Source organism: Mytilus edulis, chromosome 3 (genome assembly GCF_963676685.1).
Source record: "Mytilus edulis chromosome 3, xbMytEdul2.2, whole genome shotgun sequence".
In the NCBI taxonomy this organism is placed as follows: Eukaryota; Metazoa; Mollusca; class Bivalvia; order Mytilida; family Mytilidae; genus Mytilus; species Mytilus edulis.
The window spans coordinates 14,660,696-14,681,664 of NC_092346.1; the positions used below are offsets into that span (position 1 = coordinate 14,660,696).

General features: G+C 33.7%; 1 protein-coding gene across 1 annotated transcript in view; it reads right to left on the bottom strand.

Annotated features, from left to right (window-relative positions):
• Positions 1–19,717, bottom strand: part of LOC139515878 (integrin alpha-4-like) — a 45,826-nt gene extending 26,109 nt beyond the window's left edge. The window contains exons 1-4 of the mRNA XM_071305616.1: positions 19,465–19,717; positions 14,233–14,366; positions 2,417–2,505; positions 283–483 (exon numbers count right to left, since the gene is read on the bottom strand). Coding sequence (XP_071161717.1) covers positions 283–483; positions 2,417–2,505; positions 14,233–14,366; positions 19,465–19,610 — 570 coding nt within the window. The 5' untranslated portion in view covers positions 19,611–19,717. The remainder of the gene's footprint in view (positions 1–282; positions 484–2,416; positions 2,506–14,232; positions 14,367–19,464) is intronic.
• Between the last annotated feature and the right edge of the window lie 1,252 nt (positions 19,718–20,969).

Below are 20,969 nucleotides of genomic sequence, written 5' to 3' on the forward strand. Positions count from 1 at the left end.
AAGACTTTGTTGTCGATGTTGCATATTTTGTTTGCATCAAAAGACTGACAAAACAAGCTCACAGAAACAGAGAAAAACAGCTCAAAGTCTCAAAATTTCTTCATTAAGGATATTTCATATGCTTCAAAGGGCCTAGTAGTTCTGATACTACACTAAATATTAACTGTAGTAGTGACAAGTACAACATTTACAAATCTGGTGATAAATTAGTACATTAATCTCAAGGGAAGTTTATAAGGTCACAATAGTTTGAAAGAGCTTTATTGTCGTCTATATCATTACCTGTTTGTTTGATATTGAAAGTCCTATCTGAGCAGTTTCGGCATCTGTACGATTGACAAATTTGTTTCTTAAGACTCTGTAGGTAAAGTATTGCGATGTATACGATTGCAAATATCGATCTATGTTAAAACACCTTCCAAAAGGAAAGACATACTTTTCGTATTTCAGAGGAATCATATTCTTCCAGAGAGGAGCACACGTCTACAAAAAATAAACAAATACAGTACACCAGTTTAAGTAGTACAATTATAGTTAATCGCACAAACAAACCCCTATTCTTAAAGGAGCATTGGAAGTCAAATTTGTGTTATTATATTGTTTGAATTCGAAAAAAATCAAATATGGAATGTATGTTCTGGGATCAAGTTATTAATAACTTTTAAGTTTCAATTAAATTAAAGGTTTCCATCTATAGTTGTGTAATAAAAAAAAAATAAAAAAAGTATGGTAACTCTTCCGACTGATAGTAATACTCTTTCAAAACGGTGTTAGAATGCACAACCACGCAGTCACTAAGGGTCGGAGTAGAAAAGGTTAAAGCTAATAACTCGTCAGGAGAGAGGGTGCCACGCTGTGTCCGTGAAGAACCCTTGCAACAATTTTTTGAGGGTTTCGTAGGTGACTTGTTGCAAGTCCGAATTTCTGTCCCTATCCAATTTCCACTTCAATGTCCAATGGCAGTCAAACTTTTCCCGACATTCATTACAGATTATATCTATTACAGAACCTCATTATTCCTTATACTAGTATGGGTTTATTTGTTATCGGCCTGATCATGCATGTCGCAAATAAACTGACAATGCCATGGCTAAAAATGAAAAAGACAAACAGACATACAATCGTATACATGACCCAACATAGAAAACTAAAGAATAAGCAACACGAACCCCACCAAAAACTAGGGTTGATCTCAGGTGCTCCGGAAGGGTAAGCAGATCCTGCTCCACATGTGGCACCCGTCGTGTTGCTTATGTGATGACAAATCCGGTAAATAGTCTAATTCGGTAGGTTACATTTATGAAAGGAAAGGGGATTGTAGTTACGACGTAAGGAACATATCCGATATCATTTGTGAAACGGTTATTCCATAACGGTCAACCAACTCGTGATGGCGCCCGTAAAATTTACAAAGGGATGATTTCAACTTCACCATTTGGAACTCTTGTTTTAATAGCTTCCTTGTAAGCAGCAACCCTCTATCAAGAAAATCATGATAGCAAATGAAAGCACGGGAATATCGTATCAATTGGGATATATATACCCCCATATGCAGGTGCTGCTGGAATGTTGCTACTTAGAAATACAAAGTTCACAATTGGAAAGCTGAAATCATCTCTTTTGTTGTGAAGTTTTGTTTTCAACCGACCCTCATTGTCAATTTCTAGATGTAAGTCAAAAGATGAGGCCGGCTTTACTGTATCTGTAGTATCCTTTATCTCTAGTTCGATGGGATAGATGCGTTCAACATAGTCACCAAATTTTAAATTATTTAGTGAAAGAACATCATATAGAGCTGAAAGTAGAGTTAAAGGATATTGCTAACTTTTTATATTTCTTCCTAAGAAGTTCCTGTATGAAGTCAGCCGCCTCATAATTACAAAGAAACAAGTCGGCAAGAAGAAGGAAACAATTTGTTCCCATTGGAATGCCTGGACAGTCTGTTGAAAAACATGTCCTTTTTTTTTGTCTTAAAAATAAAAAAATAGTTTTAGTCTGTATGGGTTCTGATGAAGTATATGATTAAAAGAACATAACATGTCATTTTTCATATTAGACCCCTTATCAGCCAATGGTCAAAATCATCCCTCCAGCCTGTCGGCTCCCGGGCTGATATCATGACCTTGGGCTGATAAGGGGTCTCAACTCATTTGCGATTAGAGATAATATCCTCCTTTTTATGTTAAATTCTGTTCAGGAGGATTATGTTATGCCTCTTGAAATTGGAAATTGTGTGTATATAATGGTGAAGCATAACGTATAACATATGTTTAGTTGAATGTTTATGTTATTTACAATGTTACCTAATTGTGGCATATTTACAACTGTTACAACAGAGTAAAATAAAAAAAATTAACCGAGGGTAAGAAAAATAAAACTTTCATAAGACAATATTTGGTAACTGTGTTGTACTTACAATTATAGTGTCATCGAAAATAGACATTGATGCTCCAAGTAATTCGTTATCTTCCTCGAACCCAGGGAGATCTGGCCATCTCCTATTGTCTGTAAAGTATATATTTTGCAAGAATGAACCTAATTGGTTGATAACGAATGATCGCGTGTCAGTTTTTAACTTTTTATTGACATGTTTTGGTTTTTTTTTATCTTCCTAGAAGTTTGGTATTTTTGTTATACCTTTTTATAGAAGCATTATTCTCACATATTGTATTAATTTTGGATCCTCAATGCTCTTCAACTTTGTACTTGTTTGGCTTTATAAATATTTTGATATGAGCGTCACTAATGAGTCTTATGTAGACGAAACGCGCGTCTGGCGTACTAAATTATAATCCTGGTACCTTTGATAACTATTTACACCACTGGGTCGATGCCACTGCTGGTGGACGTTTCGTCCCCGAGGGTATCACCAGCCCAGTAGTCAACACTTCGGTGCTGACATGAATATCAACAATGTGGTCATTTTTATAAATTTCCTGTTTAAAAAACTTTGAATTTTTCGAAAAACTAAGGATTTTCTTATCCCAGGCATAGATTACCTTAGCCGTATTTGGCACAACTTTTTGGAATTTTGGATCCTCAATGCTCTTCAACTTTGTACTTGTTTGGCTTTATAAATATTTTGATATGAGCGTCACTGATGAGTCTTATGTAGACGAAACGCGCGTCTGGCGTACTAAATTATAATCCTGGTACCTTTGATAACTATTATTAAGCTTGGGGCTGTACTTCTCAAAATGAAAGCCAAAGTTTCATTGGAAATTGTTAACAGTAGCTTATTATTGTGTTATTGTCTTAGTTGAATGGTTTATTAAGCCAGAAAACATATGTTTGAGTCACATTCAGTTGTTAAATGATTAGTTTAGTAGGTCGATTTCGGAGGAAAGCTACTAAAACAGTGTTGGCTCATAATGTTGGTTTGAAACTTGTGCAATGCCCCATTGATTAATCCAACAGTAATCAAATAATAAGTGCCCCCTCTCTCATGCAAAATTGACAACCATGACTATTCTTTTCGATCCCTTTTGGTCGTCTAGCTCCTACTGCGTATATGTGTATTTAGTTATCAAAGTTACCAGGCTTACAGTTTATTATGCCAGACGGGTGTAACGGCTACATAAGACTCCATGCCTGACATACGAAAATCCTTAGTTTTTCGAATAATTCTTATAATTCTAATTGTAAAGTTGATAATAGAGGTAAGCAACTTCTAGAATTATGTATCTCTTCCAAACTACGTATTGTGAATGGTAGATTATGGGGTGATTCCTCTGGTAAATTATCTTGTATCAAACCAACAGGTTCAAGTGTAGTTGACTATGTTGTCATGTCAGAAGACTTGTTAAACACCACATTATACTTTCAAGTTTCTGATTTTATTTCTACTTTGTCAGACTGTCATTGTAAACTTTCAATTGGAATATTAGCAAGTTATTCTGTTGAGAGACAAGATCTGAATCAGAATGAAACAATATTCCCAGGTAAATAATTTTGGTCAACCAAGGCGGGTCAAAAATTATGTGATGCACTAACACAGGCAGATGCAAAATACAATATTAAAAATTTCCTCGACAAAAGTTTTGAGAATACATCTGAGGGCATTGAGAATGCTGTGAATACATGTCATGAAATAATAGTTAATGCTGCTAATAAAGCAACAGTCTTTAAAAAGTCTGTTAATCGAAAAAAAGCATAAAAATAAAAACTTCTTTGATACTGACTTAAAAACAAAACGGGGGATACTCATTTCTAAAGGGAAGCTCCTATCTAAATTTCCCTTTGATCCAATTGTAGAGGGTCGTACTTCAAATGCTATAGAGAATACAATAAATCTCGCAAACGAAAAAAGAGAGAATTTAAACAAAAGATATTGGACAGTCTTGATGGGTTAAGGGAAGATAACCCAAAAGAATACTGGAATTTAATCAAGTCACTTAAAGATGAAAAAAAGGAGGGTCCAGAAAAAACAGTAAATACAAATGTTTGGTATACCTACTTTAAATCACTTAATAAAATACCAGATAAATATAAATCTAGAATTAATCAAATTGACAAGTTACTTAAAAACATGGAATTAAGCCACTCTTTCAATGAACTGGATTTTAGGATAACCTCTAAGGAGGTGTTAGACACTATTTGTAAGTTAAAATGTGGAAAGGCAGTCGGTTTAGATGGCCTCCCAAATGAAATACTGAAGAGTAGTGCTAGTATTTTGGCTCCATTATTTCAAAAACTTTTTAATCTTGTATTTTCTTCAGGAATATATCCAAAAAAATGGTCATCAGCATATATTTGTCCAATTTTTAAAGCTGAGGATCCATCTAAACCTGAAAACTACAGGGGTATTGCAATTAATATGTGTATAGGAAAACTATTCAATTCAATACTAAATAAAAGGCTTGATAAATATTTAGAAACAAATGATATCATAAATCCATGTCAGATTGGTTTTTCAAGTAAAAATAGGACATCGGATCACATGTGTGTATTAAAAACTATAATGGATAAGTACACCAGTATGAAAGGTGGAAAACTTTATGCTTGCTTTGTTGATTTCAAAAAAGCGTTTGACAAAGTCATTCATTTTGGTTTAAAATATAAGCTATTAAAATATAATATAGGTGGTAACTTTTATGCAATCCTGAGAGACATGTACAATAAAAGTGAATGATGTGTTAAAATAGGTGATGTGCTTACTCCTAATTTTTATTCTCAAATTGGAGTAAAGCAAGGGGATGTTTAAAGTCCAAACCTTTTCAAGATTTTTATAAATGATTTACCGGATGTATATAAGGAAAGCCCAGATGCTGTTGATATAAACGGTCGCAGAATTGACTGCCTCATGTATGTAGATGATATTGTTATTTTTTCTAGTTCCAAGGCAGGTCTTCAAAAACGACTTGATGATTTATCAAAATTTTGTACTAAATGGTGTTTAGAGGTCAATCTATCTAAAACCAAAGTTATTATATTTAACAAACCTGGTTACCTGTGTTAATAATTATAAGTATTTAGGTTTAAAATTTATATATCTAGTGGACTTTTTAAGCAGGAAAGGAAGAATTATACAAAAAATCACTAAAAGCTGTATTCAAATTGCAAAGATCTTTATCATCTTCCAATCCAAGTATTTCCACTCTATTACATATATATGATCATACAATAAAACCCATTTTAATGTATGGCAGTGAAATTACAGGTATGTTTAAAACTAGCTCTGCAGCATGCCAGAAAGAAAGTGAATATTTATTACAGCACATTAATATGAATGATTTTTTAGATAAATCCAATTTAAGATATATGAAGTATATATTAGGTGTAAACAAAAAGTCTTCTAACCTAGCTGTGCTAGGAGAGCTTGGTAGATTCCCTTTATATTTTTCAGTTGTATTATCAATGCTAAAATATTGGTTTAGAATAAAAATAAGAAAAATGATTTACTTTATGATACCTATATGTGTAACAAAAACATGTTTAATAATAATATTGAATGCTGGTATTCATCCATACATTTCATTTTTAAAAAGCTGAATATTCATAATTTGGAGGTGAAACACAACTTTTTTATCAAGTCAGTTAAGCAAAAACTTTGTAATAGTTTTATAAAATTTGGAACACAAAAAGAACAGATACACAGAGTAGTAAATTAGATACCTATTTCAAACTTAAAACTTGTTTTTCGAAAGAAATGTATCCATCGTTAAACAATTTTCAATTGAGAAGTGCCATATGTAAAATCAGAATCAGTGCACATGATCTCAAAATAGAAAGAGACAGGTATAACACATTATATATAGAAAGAAATCAAAGGCTTTGTAAGAAATTTACTCTAAATCTGGTTGAAGATGAACAACATTTTATAACTAGTTGTACAGCATACAAAAATGATAGGGATATATTTTTCAAGGAGATAAACTGTATTTGTCCTAATTTTACACATCTTTCAAATGAGGCAAAATTTGTTTGGTTATTTACTAATGAAAATTTGTCTGTTCTTGAATATTTAGGGAGCTATATTATTACATGTCTAGATGTTAGACGAAATGTTAATTAATGTATGTAATAACAATGATAATTGTAATGATTTTATGGTTCTGATCCTGCCTGGAACTAAATGTATTTGATTTTTATAGAATGAAGATAATAACTTTTTTTTAATGTTTCATTTTATTATATAAAAATGTTTTTCTGTTACAAATCATGATGTATTGTTCTATGTGTACATGTTATGCTGCCCATCAAGGGCCCTTGATTGGAATAATAAAATATTCTTATATATATATTCTTATTCTTATATACTTTTGCAAACAGTGAATCTATAAAAATGACGATATAATACATATTCATGTCAACACAGAAGAGACGAAACGTCAACTAGCAGTGGCATCGACCTTGTGGTGTAAATAATTATCAATGGTAACAGGCTAATAATTAAATACGCCAGACGCATTTCGTCCACATACGACTCATCAGTGACGCTCAGATCAAACTAGTTAGAGAGTAAATAAGTACAAATTTATATCCAGGTTTAGTAAATATCATTCCTGATGATGTTCCTTACAGAAAAGCTCACCGGACTCAAGAAATTCTTTAAATAATATTTGTTTTACAAAAACCGGTTTGCATGTGGAAAAGTAAACCGCATGGAATATTAACTCCGGGGACTCAACTTTTCATAGCGGGACATTGAATCCCCTCAGTTAAGAAAATTGAACTCCTTTTTATTCATTCATAACACTTACTGGGACATAACATACTGGTAGAAGTTGTTATAAAGTGATGTTATAAGTTAGAATTCTAGTCTCTGATTTTTTTTTTAAATTTGGGGGGAGGGGGGGGGACGGGAAGGACCGTTTTATTTTCATGGCTAAGTAGATATATTTCTAAGATGTATATACTTACCTAACACTATGAGTGCATTATTATTATATAATACAACTGAAATAGTCATGCAATTTTGAAAATATGAGGCCTTTAGGATGGGATTTAATTTTACATGGCTGAGTAAGAATATTTCAAAATCTCACCAATTAAAGTAATGATTAATGCATTGGTTGTGTATATGAAGGCTGGAATAGCTATGACAATTTGAAAATATGTGGTCTTTAGAAGGCGTTCAGTTTCGTTTGTAGGTGGTCTGAGTCATGGAAAATTGAACACTCTTCCATGGAAAACTGAACTCCTGTTATATACTTAAAATTATTAAATTTTCATAACTAATCCAGCTATGTTATGTTGTATTAGAGATTTCCTATAAATGAGCATTACTATAAACATAACCAAAATGTCATGCCCGTATCTAGGCCTTTTGTAGGGAAGGACGACAGAGTGGAGCATAGATTGCATGATTTTTTGACTCGTTGAATACACATACTTTGTTGAAATAGATGCCATTTAAAAATAAGCACAAACTACTATTTCAATTCTTTACATATTTAGTTATTAAATTTGGGATGGTTTCCTTAAGAGAATTTTTATTTCAGTTACCGGTTGTCAAATGCACCGATCATTACTTCGTCATTTCACTTGACCCATATATTAATCTCCCAAACGATAAAATCTTAAATCTACTTAATCAAAATTAAGTTTGAAAAAAAGGAAAAAAATGGAATCTGAAGCAAGATCGTATTCTAATTTTTGAAAGTTTTAGGATTATTCAAGAGTTTCAAGCACGTCGACAAGTATAAGGTGTACACGACTTTCTTTTTCTTCTTGTTTGTTTTTGCATACTTCTATATATTTTATTTCAAGATACTTTTTCCAAAGGTAAAATTCAGATCACTGGTGCATCTTTCTGATACTCAGTAGTACTTTGTCACCTTTCCGTAGGATGTTTATCAAATGGAATTTATAATGACGCATTTGCAAGTAAAAAAATAATTACATTTTACTGAATATTTTTTTTTTATATTTGGTCTTTAATTATAATGATGCATGGATTCTAAAAATAGCCGGTACTTGTAAATAAACTCATCATAGATACCAGTTGATGATCATTGAGGACCAAAACGTATGTGTTATTTACTGTCATTGCTCTTAAAATTCGTTAATGCCAATAGGAAGTGGACGATTAATTGGAAATACGAATCGGAAAATAGATGTAGTTGATCATAAACATGATAGGTGACACACTTGCAAAATGATTCTGTCTATAGAAAATCCAGATTTGTGCAATTCAATCCTAAAATAACATTTTTAGTGTGCATTAAATCAAGATAAATCTATGAAACTGATAATTAAAAGTTTTATTCACAGTTTTCAGGTCCTGATCAAAACAAAAATAATTGACAGAATTATATGTATGGTCCCATCTTTCATGATTTTGTACAGAATTTGGGATATTTAGATTCACTATTTCTGTTTATTTTATACGTTTATATTTAGCCAAAATGTATGGATGATAATATCTGGGTGAACTATGAAGTTTTGCTGATATATTCCAAGGTAGAAGAGTACAACATAAAATGCAATATTGACCTACATAAATTTTGTTTGTCCACTCAATATTCCGATTTCATTGGTAGACACTCGAATTGAAATTTGTTTACCTACCTTTTCGTTAGTCTTAGTTCGTCAGGAAAAAAAAACTCATTGTAGATACCGGGATTGAAAATTTGTATTTGGGCCAGACTTGCGTTTCGTCTATAAAAGACTCATCAGTAATACCAGTATCAAAAATATTGTCATTTTAATGTTATATTTAACATTGCCATAAAAGAGCGAGGTTTGGCAACCTACAAACCAATCATTGAAATCCTATTTACTTACATTTGTGCTCATGTTAGTTGGTTCAGACTCATCCTGTGTGGTTTCTATGTAACATCTATTTATTATGATGTTCATTTGCGCACACTCGTTCTGTATTGATGATTTTTACAAATGTAGCTATTAAACGTTGTACTTGTTTGGCTTTAAAACTATTTTGATATGAGCGTCACTGGTGAGTCTTCTGTAGACGAAACGCGCGTCTGGTGTACTGAATTATAATCCTGGTACCTTTGATGAACTATTAGTTAGTTTCGTTCACGTTCGTCCTGCGTGGATTTGATTTATAATCCCTTTGTTCAGCTGTTAATTGATTCGCACTTTTCTGGTTACACTGGTGCAGTATGGACCTACCTAAATTTTGTGTGTCCACTATTTATTCCGATTTCATTGGACGACACTCAAATAGAAATTTATTTACCAACCTTTTCATTAGTTTTAGTTCGTCAAGAAATAAACTCATGATAGATACCACGATTGACAATTTGTATTTGCGCCAGACGTGCGTTTTGTCTATAAAAGACTCATAATGATGCTCGAATCAAAAACATTTAGTAAGACCAAATAAAGTACCAAGTTGAAGAGCACTGAGAACCAAAAAATCCTATAAGTTCTGCTTAATACTGCTAAAATATCTATTCCTGAGGTAGGAAAGCCAAATTCAAAGGAAATGATTTTAATTGACAAACGATGAGTGATAATGTTCATTGAATCCCTCACGCTTATATCCTATGTTAAATTTGTTTACTTATTCATTGTTTCAAATTTAAATTGGTTCACTCTTTCACACGTTCTGTGTCATGGCTAACTTACGATTAGTTCTGGTGTTAATTGGTTCACTCTCACACACGCTCTGTGTCATGACTAACTTACCATTAGTTCATTGGTTCACTCTCACATACGCTCTGTGTCATGGCTAACTTACCATTAGTTCTGATGTTAATTGGTTCACTCTCACACACGCTCTGTGTCATGGCTAACTTTCCATCAGTTCTGGTGTTAATTGGTTCACTCTCACACACGCTCTGTGTCATGGCTAACTTACCACTAGTTCTGGTGTTCATTGGTTCACTCTCACACACGCTATGTGTCATGGCTAACTTGCCATTAGTTCTGGTGTTAATTGGTTTACTATAACACACGCTCTGTGTCATGGCTAACTTCCCATTAGTTCTGGTGTTCATTGGTTCACTCTCACACACGCACTGTGTCATGGCTAACTTTCCATTAGTTCTGGTGTTCATTGGCTCAATCTCACACACGCTCTGTGTCATGGCTAACTTACTATTAGTTCTGGTGTTCATTGGTTCACTCTCACACACGTTCTGTGTCATAGCTTACTTACCATTAGTTCTGGTGTTAAATGGTTCACTCTCACTCACGCTCTGTGCCATGGCTAACATACCACTAATTCTGGTGTTCATTGGTTCACTATAACACACGCTCTGTGTCATGGATAACTTACCATTAGTCCTGGTGTTATTTGGTTCCCTCTTACACACGCTCTGTGTCATGGCTAACTTGCCATTAGTTCTGGTGTTAATTGGTTCACTCTCACACACGCTCTGTGTCATGTCTAACTTACTATTAGTTCTGGTGTTCATTGGTTCACTCTCACACACGCTCTGTGTCATGGCTAACTTACCATTAGTTCTGGTGTTCATTGGTTCACTCTCACACACGTTCTGTGTCACGGCTTACTTACCTTTAGTTCTGGTGTACATTGGTTCACTCTCACACACGCTATGTGTCATGGTTAACTTACCATTAGTTCTGGTGTTAATTGGTTCACTCTAACGCACGTTCTGTCTCATGGCTTACTTACCGTTAGTTCTGGTGTTCATTGGTTCACTCTCACAAACGTTCTGTGTCAAAGCTTACTAACCATTAGTTCTGGTGTTAATTGGTTTACTCTCACAAACGTTCTGTGGCATGGCTAACTAACCATTAGTTCTGGTGTTAATTGGTTCACTCTAACACACGCTCTGTGTCATGGCTAACTTACTATTAGTTCTGGTGTTCCATTGGTTCACTCTCACACACGCTCTTTGTCATGGTGTACTTACCATTAGTTCTTGTGAACATTGGTTCACTCACACACGCTCTGTGTCATGGCTAACTTACCATTAGTTCTGGTGTTAATTGGTTCACTATAACACACGCTCTGTGTCATGGCTAACTTACCATTAGTTCTGTTGTTCATTGGTTCACTCTCAAACACGTTCTGTGTCATGGCTAACTTACCATTAGTTCTGATGTTCATTGGTTCACTCTCACACACGCTCTGTGTCATGGCTAACTTACTATTAGTTCTGGTGTTCATTGGTTCACTCTTACACACGCTCTGTGTCATAGCTTACTTACCATTAGTTCTTGTGTTCATTGGTTCACTCTTACACACGCTCTGTGTCATGGCTAACTTACTATTAGTTCTGGTGTTCATTGGTTCACTCTCAAACACGTTCTGTGTCATGGCTAACTTACTATTAGTTCTGGTGTACATTGGTTCACTCTCACACACGCTATGTGTCATGGTTAACTTACCATTAGTTCTGGTGTTAATTGGTTCACTCTAACGCACGTTCTGTCTCATGGCTTACTTACCGTTAGTTCTGGTGTTCATTGGTTCACTCTCACAAACGTTCTGTGTCATAGCTTACTAACCATTAGTTCTGGTGTTAATTGGTTTACTCTCACAAACGTTCTGTGGCATGACTAACTAACCATTAGTTCTGGTGTTAATTGGTTCACTCTAACACACGCTCTGTGTCATGGCTAACTTACCATTAGTTCTGGTGTTAATTGGTTCACTATAACACACGCTCTGTGTCATGGCTAACTTACCATTAGTTCTGTTGTTCATTGGTTCACTCTCAAACACGTTCTGTGTCATGGCTAATTTACCATTAGTTCTGATGTTCATTGGTTCACTCTCACACACGCTCTGTGTCATGGCTAACTTACTATTAGTTCTGGTGTTCATTGGTTCACTCTTACACACGCTATGTGTCATGGTTAACTTACCATTAGTTCTGGTGTTAATTGGTTCACTCTAACGCACGTTCTGTCTCATGGCTTACTTACCGTTAGTTCTGGTGTTCATTGGTTCACTCTCACAAACGTTCTGTGTCATAGCTTACTAACCATTAGTTCTGGTGTTAATTGGCTTACTCTCACAAACGTTCTGTGGCATGGCTAACTAACCATTAGTTCTGGTGTTAATTGGTTCACTCTAACACACGCTCTGTGTCATGGCTAACTTACTATTAGTTCTGGTGTTCCATTGGTTCACTCTCACACACGCTCTTTGTCATGGTGTACTTACCATTAGTTCTTGTGAACATTGGTTCACTCACACACGCTCTGTGTCATGGCTAACTTACCATTAGTTCTGATGTTCATTGGTTCACTCTCACACACGCTCTGTGTCATGGCTAACTTACTATTAGTTCTGGTGTTCATTGGTTCACTCTTACACACGCTCTGTGTCATAGCTTACTTACCATTAGTTCTTGTGTTCATTGGTTCACTCTTACACACGCTCTGTGTCATGGCTAACTTACTATTAGTTCTGGTGTTCATTGGTTCACTCTCAAACACGTTCTGTGTCATGGCTAACTTACTATTAGTTCTGGTGTTCATTGGTTCACTCTCACACACGTTCTGTGTCATAGCTTACTTACCATTAGTTCTGGTGTTAATTGGTTCACTCTCACTCACGCTCTGTGACATTGATAACTTACCATTAGTTCTGGTATTCATTGGTTCACTCTCACACACGCTCTGTGTCATGGCTAACTTACCATTAGTTCTGGTGTTAATTGGTTCACTATAACACACGCTCTGTGTCATGGCTAACTTACCATTAGTTCTGGTGTTCATTGGTTCACTCTCACACACGTACTGTGTCATGGCTAACTTTCCATTAGTTCTGGGGTTCATTGGTTCACTCTCACAGTTGTTCTGTGTCATGGCTAACTTACCATTAGTTCTGGTGTTCATTGGTTCACTCTTACACATGCTCTGTGTCATGACTAACTTACTAATGGTTCTAGTGTTCATTTGTTCACTCTTACACACGCTCTGTGTCATGGCTTACTTACCATTAGTTCTGGTGTTCATTGGTTCACTCTTACACACGCTCTGTGTCATGGCTAACTTACTATAAGTTCTGGTGTTCATTGGTTCACTCTCACACACGTTCTGTGTCATTGCTAACCTACCATTAGTTCTGGTGTTCATTGGTTCACTCTCACACACGCTCTGTGTCATGACTAACTTACTATTAGTTCTTGTGTTCATTGGTTCACTCTCACACACGCTCTGTGTCATGGCTAACTTACCATCAGTTCTGATGTTCATTGGTTCACTCTCACACACGCTCTGTGTCATGGCTAACTTACCACTAGTTCTGATGTTCATTGGTTCACTCTTACACACGCTCTGTGTCATGGCTAACTTACTATTAGTTCTAATGTTCATTGGTTCACTCTTACACACGCTATGTGTCATGGCTTACTTACCATTAGTTCTGGTGTTCATTGGTTCACTCTTACACACGCTCTGTGTCATGGCTTACTTACTATTAGTTCTGGTGTTCATTGGTTCACTCTCACACACGTTCTGTGTCATTGCTAACTTACCATTAGTTCTGGTGTTCATTGGTTCACTCTCACACACGCTCTGTGTCATGGCTAACTTACCATTAGTTCTGGTGTTCATTGGTTCACTCACACTCAGGGTCTGTGTTATAGCTTACTTACCATTATTTGGTGTGTTCATTGGTTTACTCACACTCGCGTTCTGTTATGGCTTACTTATCATTATATGTTGTGTTCATTAGTTCACTCACACTTGCGTTCTGTGTCATAGCTTACTTACCATTATTTGTTGTATTCATTCGTTCACTCACATTCACGTCATATGTGATATGTGCTTACTTACCTTTGTTTGTAATGTTCATTCGTTCATTTGTATTCATTCCATGTGTGAGCTTTGCTTACTTACCATTAGTTCTGATGTTCATTGGTTCACAATCTTGTATAGATTGAGTAAAGTTCAGTTTACACTTAAATATATTGCCCGGTGTCTTTATATTTTCGTCATTTGTAAAGTTTGCCCTTATAGCTCCTACCAAAACCCTGTAATGATTGAAACAAGAATTAAAAAAAAAAGCATTTAGCAGACTTAATCTATATTGACACAAGTACATCTACAATGCAGAAAGGTATGCAAGTTTTGAAATATTTTAGCATAAATAAATCTTTTTTTACTAGAAATATAAACGCTGAGGCATACTTTTACCTTTTATCCTATCCTAAATCTTATCAAACTCTGTATAAATCTGCGCCAGCCTTATCAAAAGGGCTTTCATTGAAAAGCGGGTGATCTAATTTTGAAATATTGTTCATTTTCCTTATTGTTGAATATCTGGAGACGATGTACACAAAAATTCCAACTCATGTTTAATTACCATGTATAGATTTATAGTACACATTTCCTAAAGGGGCTGTTTTGAACTTGATCTGTAACTTCTTATGCTGAAACTGTCCAATACATGATATACAAGATCTCAAGTTTTGACTGTCCCTCTGGCATCTATCGTACCTCTTTTTTTCGACACTGTTCATACACTAAGGGCTAATATAAAAAATAGAATCGTCCCCTCACCCATTCCCATCCACATCATAACTTCATGAGATATTTTTTAATGACCTAGTTCGAAATAAGGTCAACAATAGTATACTGCTGTTCAATAGTGATAAGTCGATCAAGCGAAATCAAATCCGTGTAACAAACCAAAAAACAAGGGAAACACATCAAGTTCATCAACTATAGAAAGAAAACAACGAATAAACAGAAACACTGCACTGCAACATAAACAAATGTACATAGCAACGGACCTTTTTATTATAACTGCCATATTCCTGACAAATTCAGAAAATGGTGGATCGAACCTGGTTTTATGTCTAGTCCAACCTCCCGCTTATATGGTAATATTTAAAATACCGCTAAAAAAATACGTGACATATACAGTAAACATAAACACTCAGGACAGAGAAATACATAAATGAAATACAATAGTACAATGCAACATGTTAGCGACGGAATAACCACGGATACCTCTCATGAATTAATGACAGTACACCAGGACACTACAACCGAATTATAAACAGTGCGTCTCAAGAATGTATAAAATGGTGGATCGAACCTGGTTTTATGACTAGCCAAATCCCCTGCTTATATGGTAATATTTAAAATACCGCTAATAAAATACGTAACATATACAGTACACTTAAACACTCAGGACAGAGCAATACATAAATGAAATACAATAGTACAATACAACATGTTAACCACGGAATAACAACGGATACCCTCCCATGAATTTAGGACAGTACTCCAGGACACTACAACCGAATTATAAACAGTGCGTCTCAAGAGTGTATTAACGCCACACAAAGTAACAAGTATAATATTATCACAGATACATTTCTAAAAATAGAACAGATTGTTTTCATGTGTACAGTCGGAAACCCGGTTGAAATAGAACAAAATAATCGAAGCTCTTTGTTAGAGAAGGCGATAAATGTGTACTGTACTGTTTACTATAGTGACAAAAATTTTAAAAGTTAATAGAAACAAACAAAATTACAATTTTCTTCTCAATTACGAGGTGTTTTATTTTAAAACACCATTTGCATAAGTTTTCAATTTATCTAGTACATAGTTAAGCAGAACCATTAGATTTCAAGTCGACGACATGGGTATCTTTCAAGTTGGATGAAGAAAATGCATAACCTCCGATTTTTTTGACAAAATTACCACGGACGGAAAACATATCAATCTATTAGTTCAAAAATTTTCATGTCTGCCCTTCCATTATGTGACTCAAGAAAAAATTCCAAAAAATGGATAACAATTATATCGAAAAGAGAAAATCGAGTGCACCTTTTTATGTTAGGGCGTGTTTGAGTTGAATATTTTGTCTTGATATCGTACAAAGTAAGATTATTTCATATATCGTCTCGCTTCAGATTCTATTATTTTTATATATCAAAGCTACAGATTGACTTTATAACACAAAAAATAACAGTAGTAAAAGATCAAATATATGGGTCAAGTGAAATACCTATCTAATGAGTCACAAAAACAGAGAGGGTGTGTTCGAATAGCTATTTTTTTACTGAAAGTACTTGACGACAGTCTATTAAGTTGGATGATGAAAATGCATATCTTTGAAAAAATATTTTTTTTTTGTGTGTGAAAACTAGGGTTTATAGTCTTTATACACTAAAAAAATCTAGTCTGCCCTTCAACGAAATTTTTAATTAGAATTTTTTTAAATGTTTATCAATTTTCGAAAAAAAACACCTGACAACCGATCAGACAATAGTTTTAAGTTGAATCAATGCAGACAAGATCATTAACTGGTGCTCATTAGCTAGTTGATACATTTGTCTTTTAAAATACAACTGACATATAAGGATCGTAATGGTGCAATGTGGATAAATTTATCGGTTTCAATGAGCAAAATTGGTAGCGCGTCATCCCTACAATGGCATCCATTTCTACGATTGTGAAAATGAACTGGCGTAATGGGGAGATAATTCTGACGAAGTAGAGTCCTGACTGTACAAGAATAAAAAAATGGGATTGAATTCGTAATCTTCTTATTTCTTTTTTTTATGTTTTCTAAACACGACAAGAATATAAAAATGTAATTATGTGTGTAATGTTTTAGTTTGTACTTTCTTACCATGTATATTTTTCGTCTAAACAAAACTTGTATAAAAAGATGTGCTTCGTGTTGCTCTAAACTAAAAATCATAGAAATGAAATACTGATTAATTAGCTTAACTTTAACTGTTAATGTTATACTATTGTCTCAGAAAAGGGAGAAGTTTGGTACCATTAAAACGTTTAATCCCGCTGCAATTGTGTGCACCTGTCCTAAGTCAGGAATCTGATGTTCAGTGGTTGTCGTCTGTTTATGTGGTTTATAAGTGTTTCTTGTTGTTCGTTTTTATATAGATTAGACCGTTGGTATTTCTGTTTGAGTGGTTTTACATTAGTAATGTTTGGGGTCCTTTATATCTTACTATTCGGTATGAGCAAAAGCTCCATGTTGAAGGCCGTACCTTGACCTATAATGGTTTACATTTATACATTGTTGCTTGGGTGGAGAGTTGTCTAATTGGCACTCATACCATATCTTCCTATATCTATACAGGAATATGATAGTTGTTTGATGATTTTGAGCTTTAGATTTTGCCATTTGATTTGGGACTTTACGTTCTGAATTTTACTCGGGGTTCATTACTTTTTTTATTTTATTTTTTTCCATTGTGTTTATATTACTTTAGAATACATTGTGTCATAAAAACAAATCATTATATGTGAGGAAAAAAATTATGTTGACATAAACAAAATAAAACATTTGTGTCTTCTTGTCTGAAGCTACCATAAGGTTTTTTTTATTGAGATTTACAAATTCAGCAATTGTTTTACTTATTAATTTGTTTAAACTATCTAAACACTAACAGAATAAAACTAGTTACCTGGTTTCCCAACTCGCAAGGAAAGTTTTTAGGGATAAGTTTTTGACTTAACTGCTAAAAATGTATTTTCTAAATGCAAATTTTAAATCTATAATTACCATAACTTAGCCATAACTACAAACCAAATTTTCTTTTAAATTTTATTAAGGTTATGCACAAACATCTAGAAGTTTTACTTTTTTCCATTTTTTTATATCGACCTTGATGTATTCTTTCAATAGATTAATCACTTTTTACAGATTTTTAATCAATTATATGACATATATGTAAGTTTCACTTGATCTTGATGCTTTGAAGGGGCACTAGCTACGAAACATATAAAGAATCTGATATATTATTTTTTCCTCAATCATTAATGAAATGCAAATAGTGAACTAATTATTTGCTTTTAGCAGCCAGTATGGTTCATTTTTGTCAAAATAAGCTAAAAAAAAAACCCATTGATCATGAGATATTCACTTGCAAGTGAATAATTCGACCTCGTTGAATCCGTATTCATGTGAACTTAAATTTAACCCCTTAGTTTGAGATGGATAGCACGTGAATTGTATGTGTAAAGTTAGTTAAAGGAAAAAAGGGTCAACTTTGAAAGTGAAACAAAGGTAAATCATTTGATTGACTTAATATTCGATCCACAAAAAAAAGATAAAAAAAACATTTATTTTTCATCTATAATATGAAATTAAATATACCTTAAATAATCCACAAGCACGAGTTTGCTTAATCTATTTATATCTATATTTATGGTTACATCGCTTATATGGTCATCGGATGATTTTAGAGGTCAACTCGATAATTAGATGGCGTATAGACTAAGATACAAACGAAGCGAAGCTACGTTTTTTAATGCCCGTGCCCTGTTAATTGTTTATTTTAGACTTTTAATAGTTTGGATAAATGTTTTACATTATTATAAATCAAATATGAGAATTTGATTAAAATCTGTGAATATGGGTTTGACAGCTAGTACCCTTTTAAGAGAATAACTCTAAATAATCAAAATAACTTGTTTTCACCTCAATTGATGTTGATACTGTATATAAATCTGAGATATATTAAAATATAATCACGCCAGATGCACCTAATTCACGTAACTTGCTTAATGACATATTTTACAACTGAAACCAATAATCTGCAGTTGTAGGGGAAGTGGTATAAAGTGTCAAGATAAATCAATTAAAATGTTAAATGCAACAAGTAATTATTTTAAGATTCTGGATTTTCATATCTGATTAACGGACTGGTATATGTTATTAAGAAATGCAACACACCTTATCTGTAATTGATTTGTTGTAGTTCTCAGAGCAATGTTAAAAATTAGTATTTAATTTACATTTACAAGGTAACAGGAGATAATTAAGTCTTCTAATGCTGACATACTTTCTTTATCAAACTCATAATAACATCCGACGCGCTTTTCTGATTCCTCGATCTAGAACGCTCAAAATTTAATATAAGAGATAAAGGGTGAGGTACGAGATCCAATTTTGACACAAAAATTCAAATCCAACAACACGACGCATCCTTATCTGACATTTCTATCAACACAACATGTGCGTGAACTATGAACCATATGAATATTTATGAATGAATGTAAGATTTGCTGTTTGTTTTCCCTTTAAATTATATGATATCATGTGTATGTATAACTTCATATTATACTATTATACATACTGACCATTTCTGACTGTCCTCATTGCTAAACATTAAAGCGGAATATCCAAAATGAGTTCCTTCTGGTCCCAGAATATTAACTACATTGTTTGTATCAATATTGAAGCAATCTATTCCAACTAACAGCATCATAAATGCCACCACGTACATTGTTATCCTGTACAGTTTTTATAATTATCCTGCGTAATACTTAACACAGATTTAATTTTGTGTTATGCACGTGTTTACGTTGTTCCTTCAATTGTTTTTAAAAATACCCTTCGATATATTTATATCACTTTTAAACTCTTGTTTAAAAACTTGAATCGTTATGTCATATCTGATTTGGTGTTACGTAAATTCATCAGCACTATATACATTTGAGGTTTGGAAAGGGTACACTTTTGTTAAGCTAATACTTTAAATCGAACTTATTAATGTATATATATATATACATTTTATTAGAAGTGGGACATTTAAAGGCGTATCGTATCCGTATCCGATACGTTGACGTATCTGCATGTATTATATTTACATACTTGCTTCTTGTATGTAAAAATTCTGTCTTAATCACATGTATTGCCCTTCAGGTGATGCAACTACTATATATATTTACAGTACCTATAATACAATTATAAAAACATTACATGGGCGACACCAAAAGCTAACATAAAGACACATTTGACAATTAAGTGATTTTCGTGTCATAAACAACATCTGCATTATTATTAAAATTCAGGCCTGCACAATAAAGATGGCGCAACTACCTATTGTTTAGATGTATATGATTATCAGAAATTAAAAACTATCATGTCATTAAAAAAGTGTATTAATGACCAACATATATCTCACATAGAAAAAAAAACCCATCATATACATGTACTATTTAAACACGTAAATGATTAATTAAACAATTACCCATAGAAACATTCAGATGCGTCAACGTATCAGATACTGATACGATACGTCTTTAAATGTCCCACTTCTATTACAATGTTTCACCACTCGGAAATTTTATATGAACAGACATTTCTACAAATTGTGTGACCAATAATATTATATATTCACAATTTAAAGGGTTTAAGTTAATTTTTCTACTAGTCTCTACTTGATAACATTGATTAAGTACCTGCTTTCCTTTTTCTTGATTGTTTGGTTCCCCAGTTGATTTAAGTTGTTGTTCTCATTTGCAAAGGCCGGGTTTTTTTCATCACAAATTCAATGTTTTGAAAAATTCAGAAATCGATTTTGTGTAAGAAAACAATTTTGTTATTTCTTCTTATAGCAGTAGAAATATTTGTAAACTATTCTTCAAAGGAAACTACAAATGAAAGAGGTCATATCTAGGCATTACACATTACTTTCATACTTGATCAAATCAGAAGAGGGGCGTTAAGATTAAAACTGTATATTGTTTTCAAATAAATTGACACCTCTACACACAACCACGTACAGTATATTACATACACAAATAAAATGGCAACCCAGAATTTTCCAACAATACCTCTTAGTTGACCGGAATGATGCTTT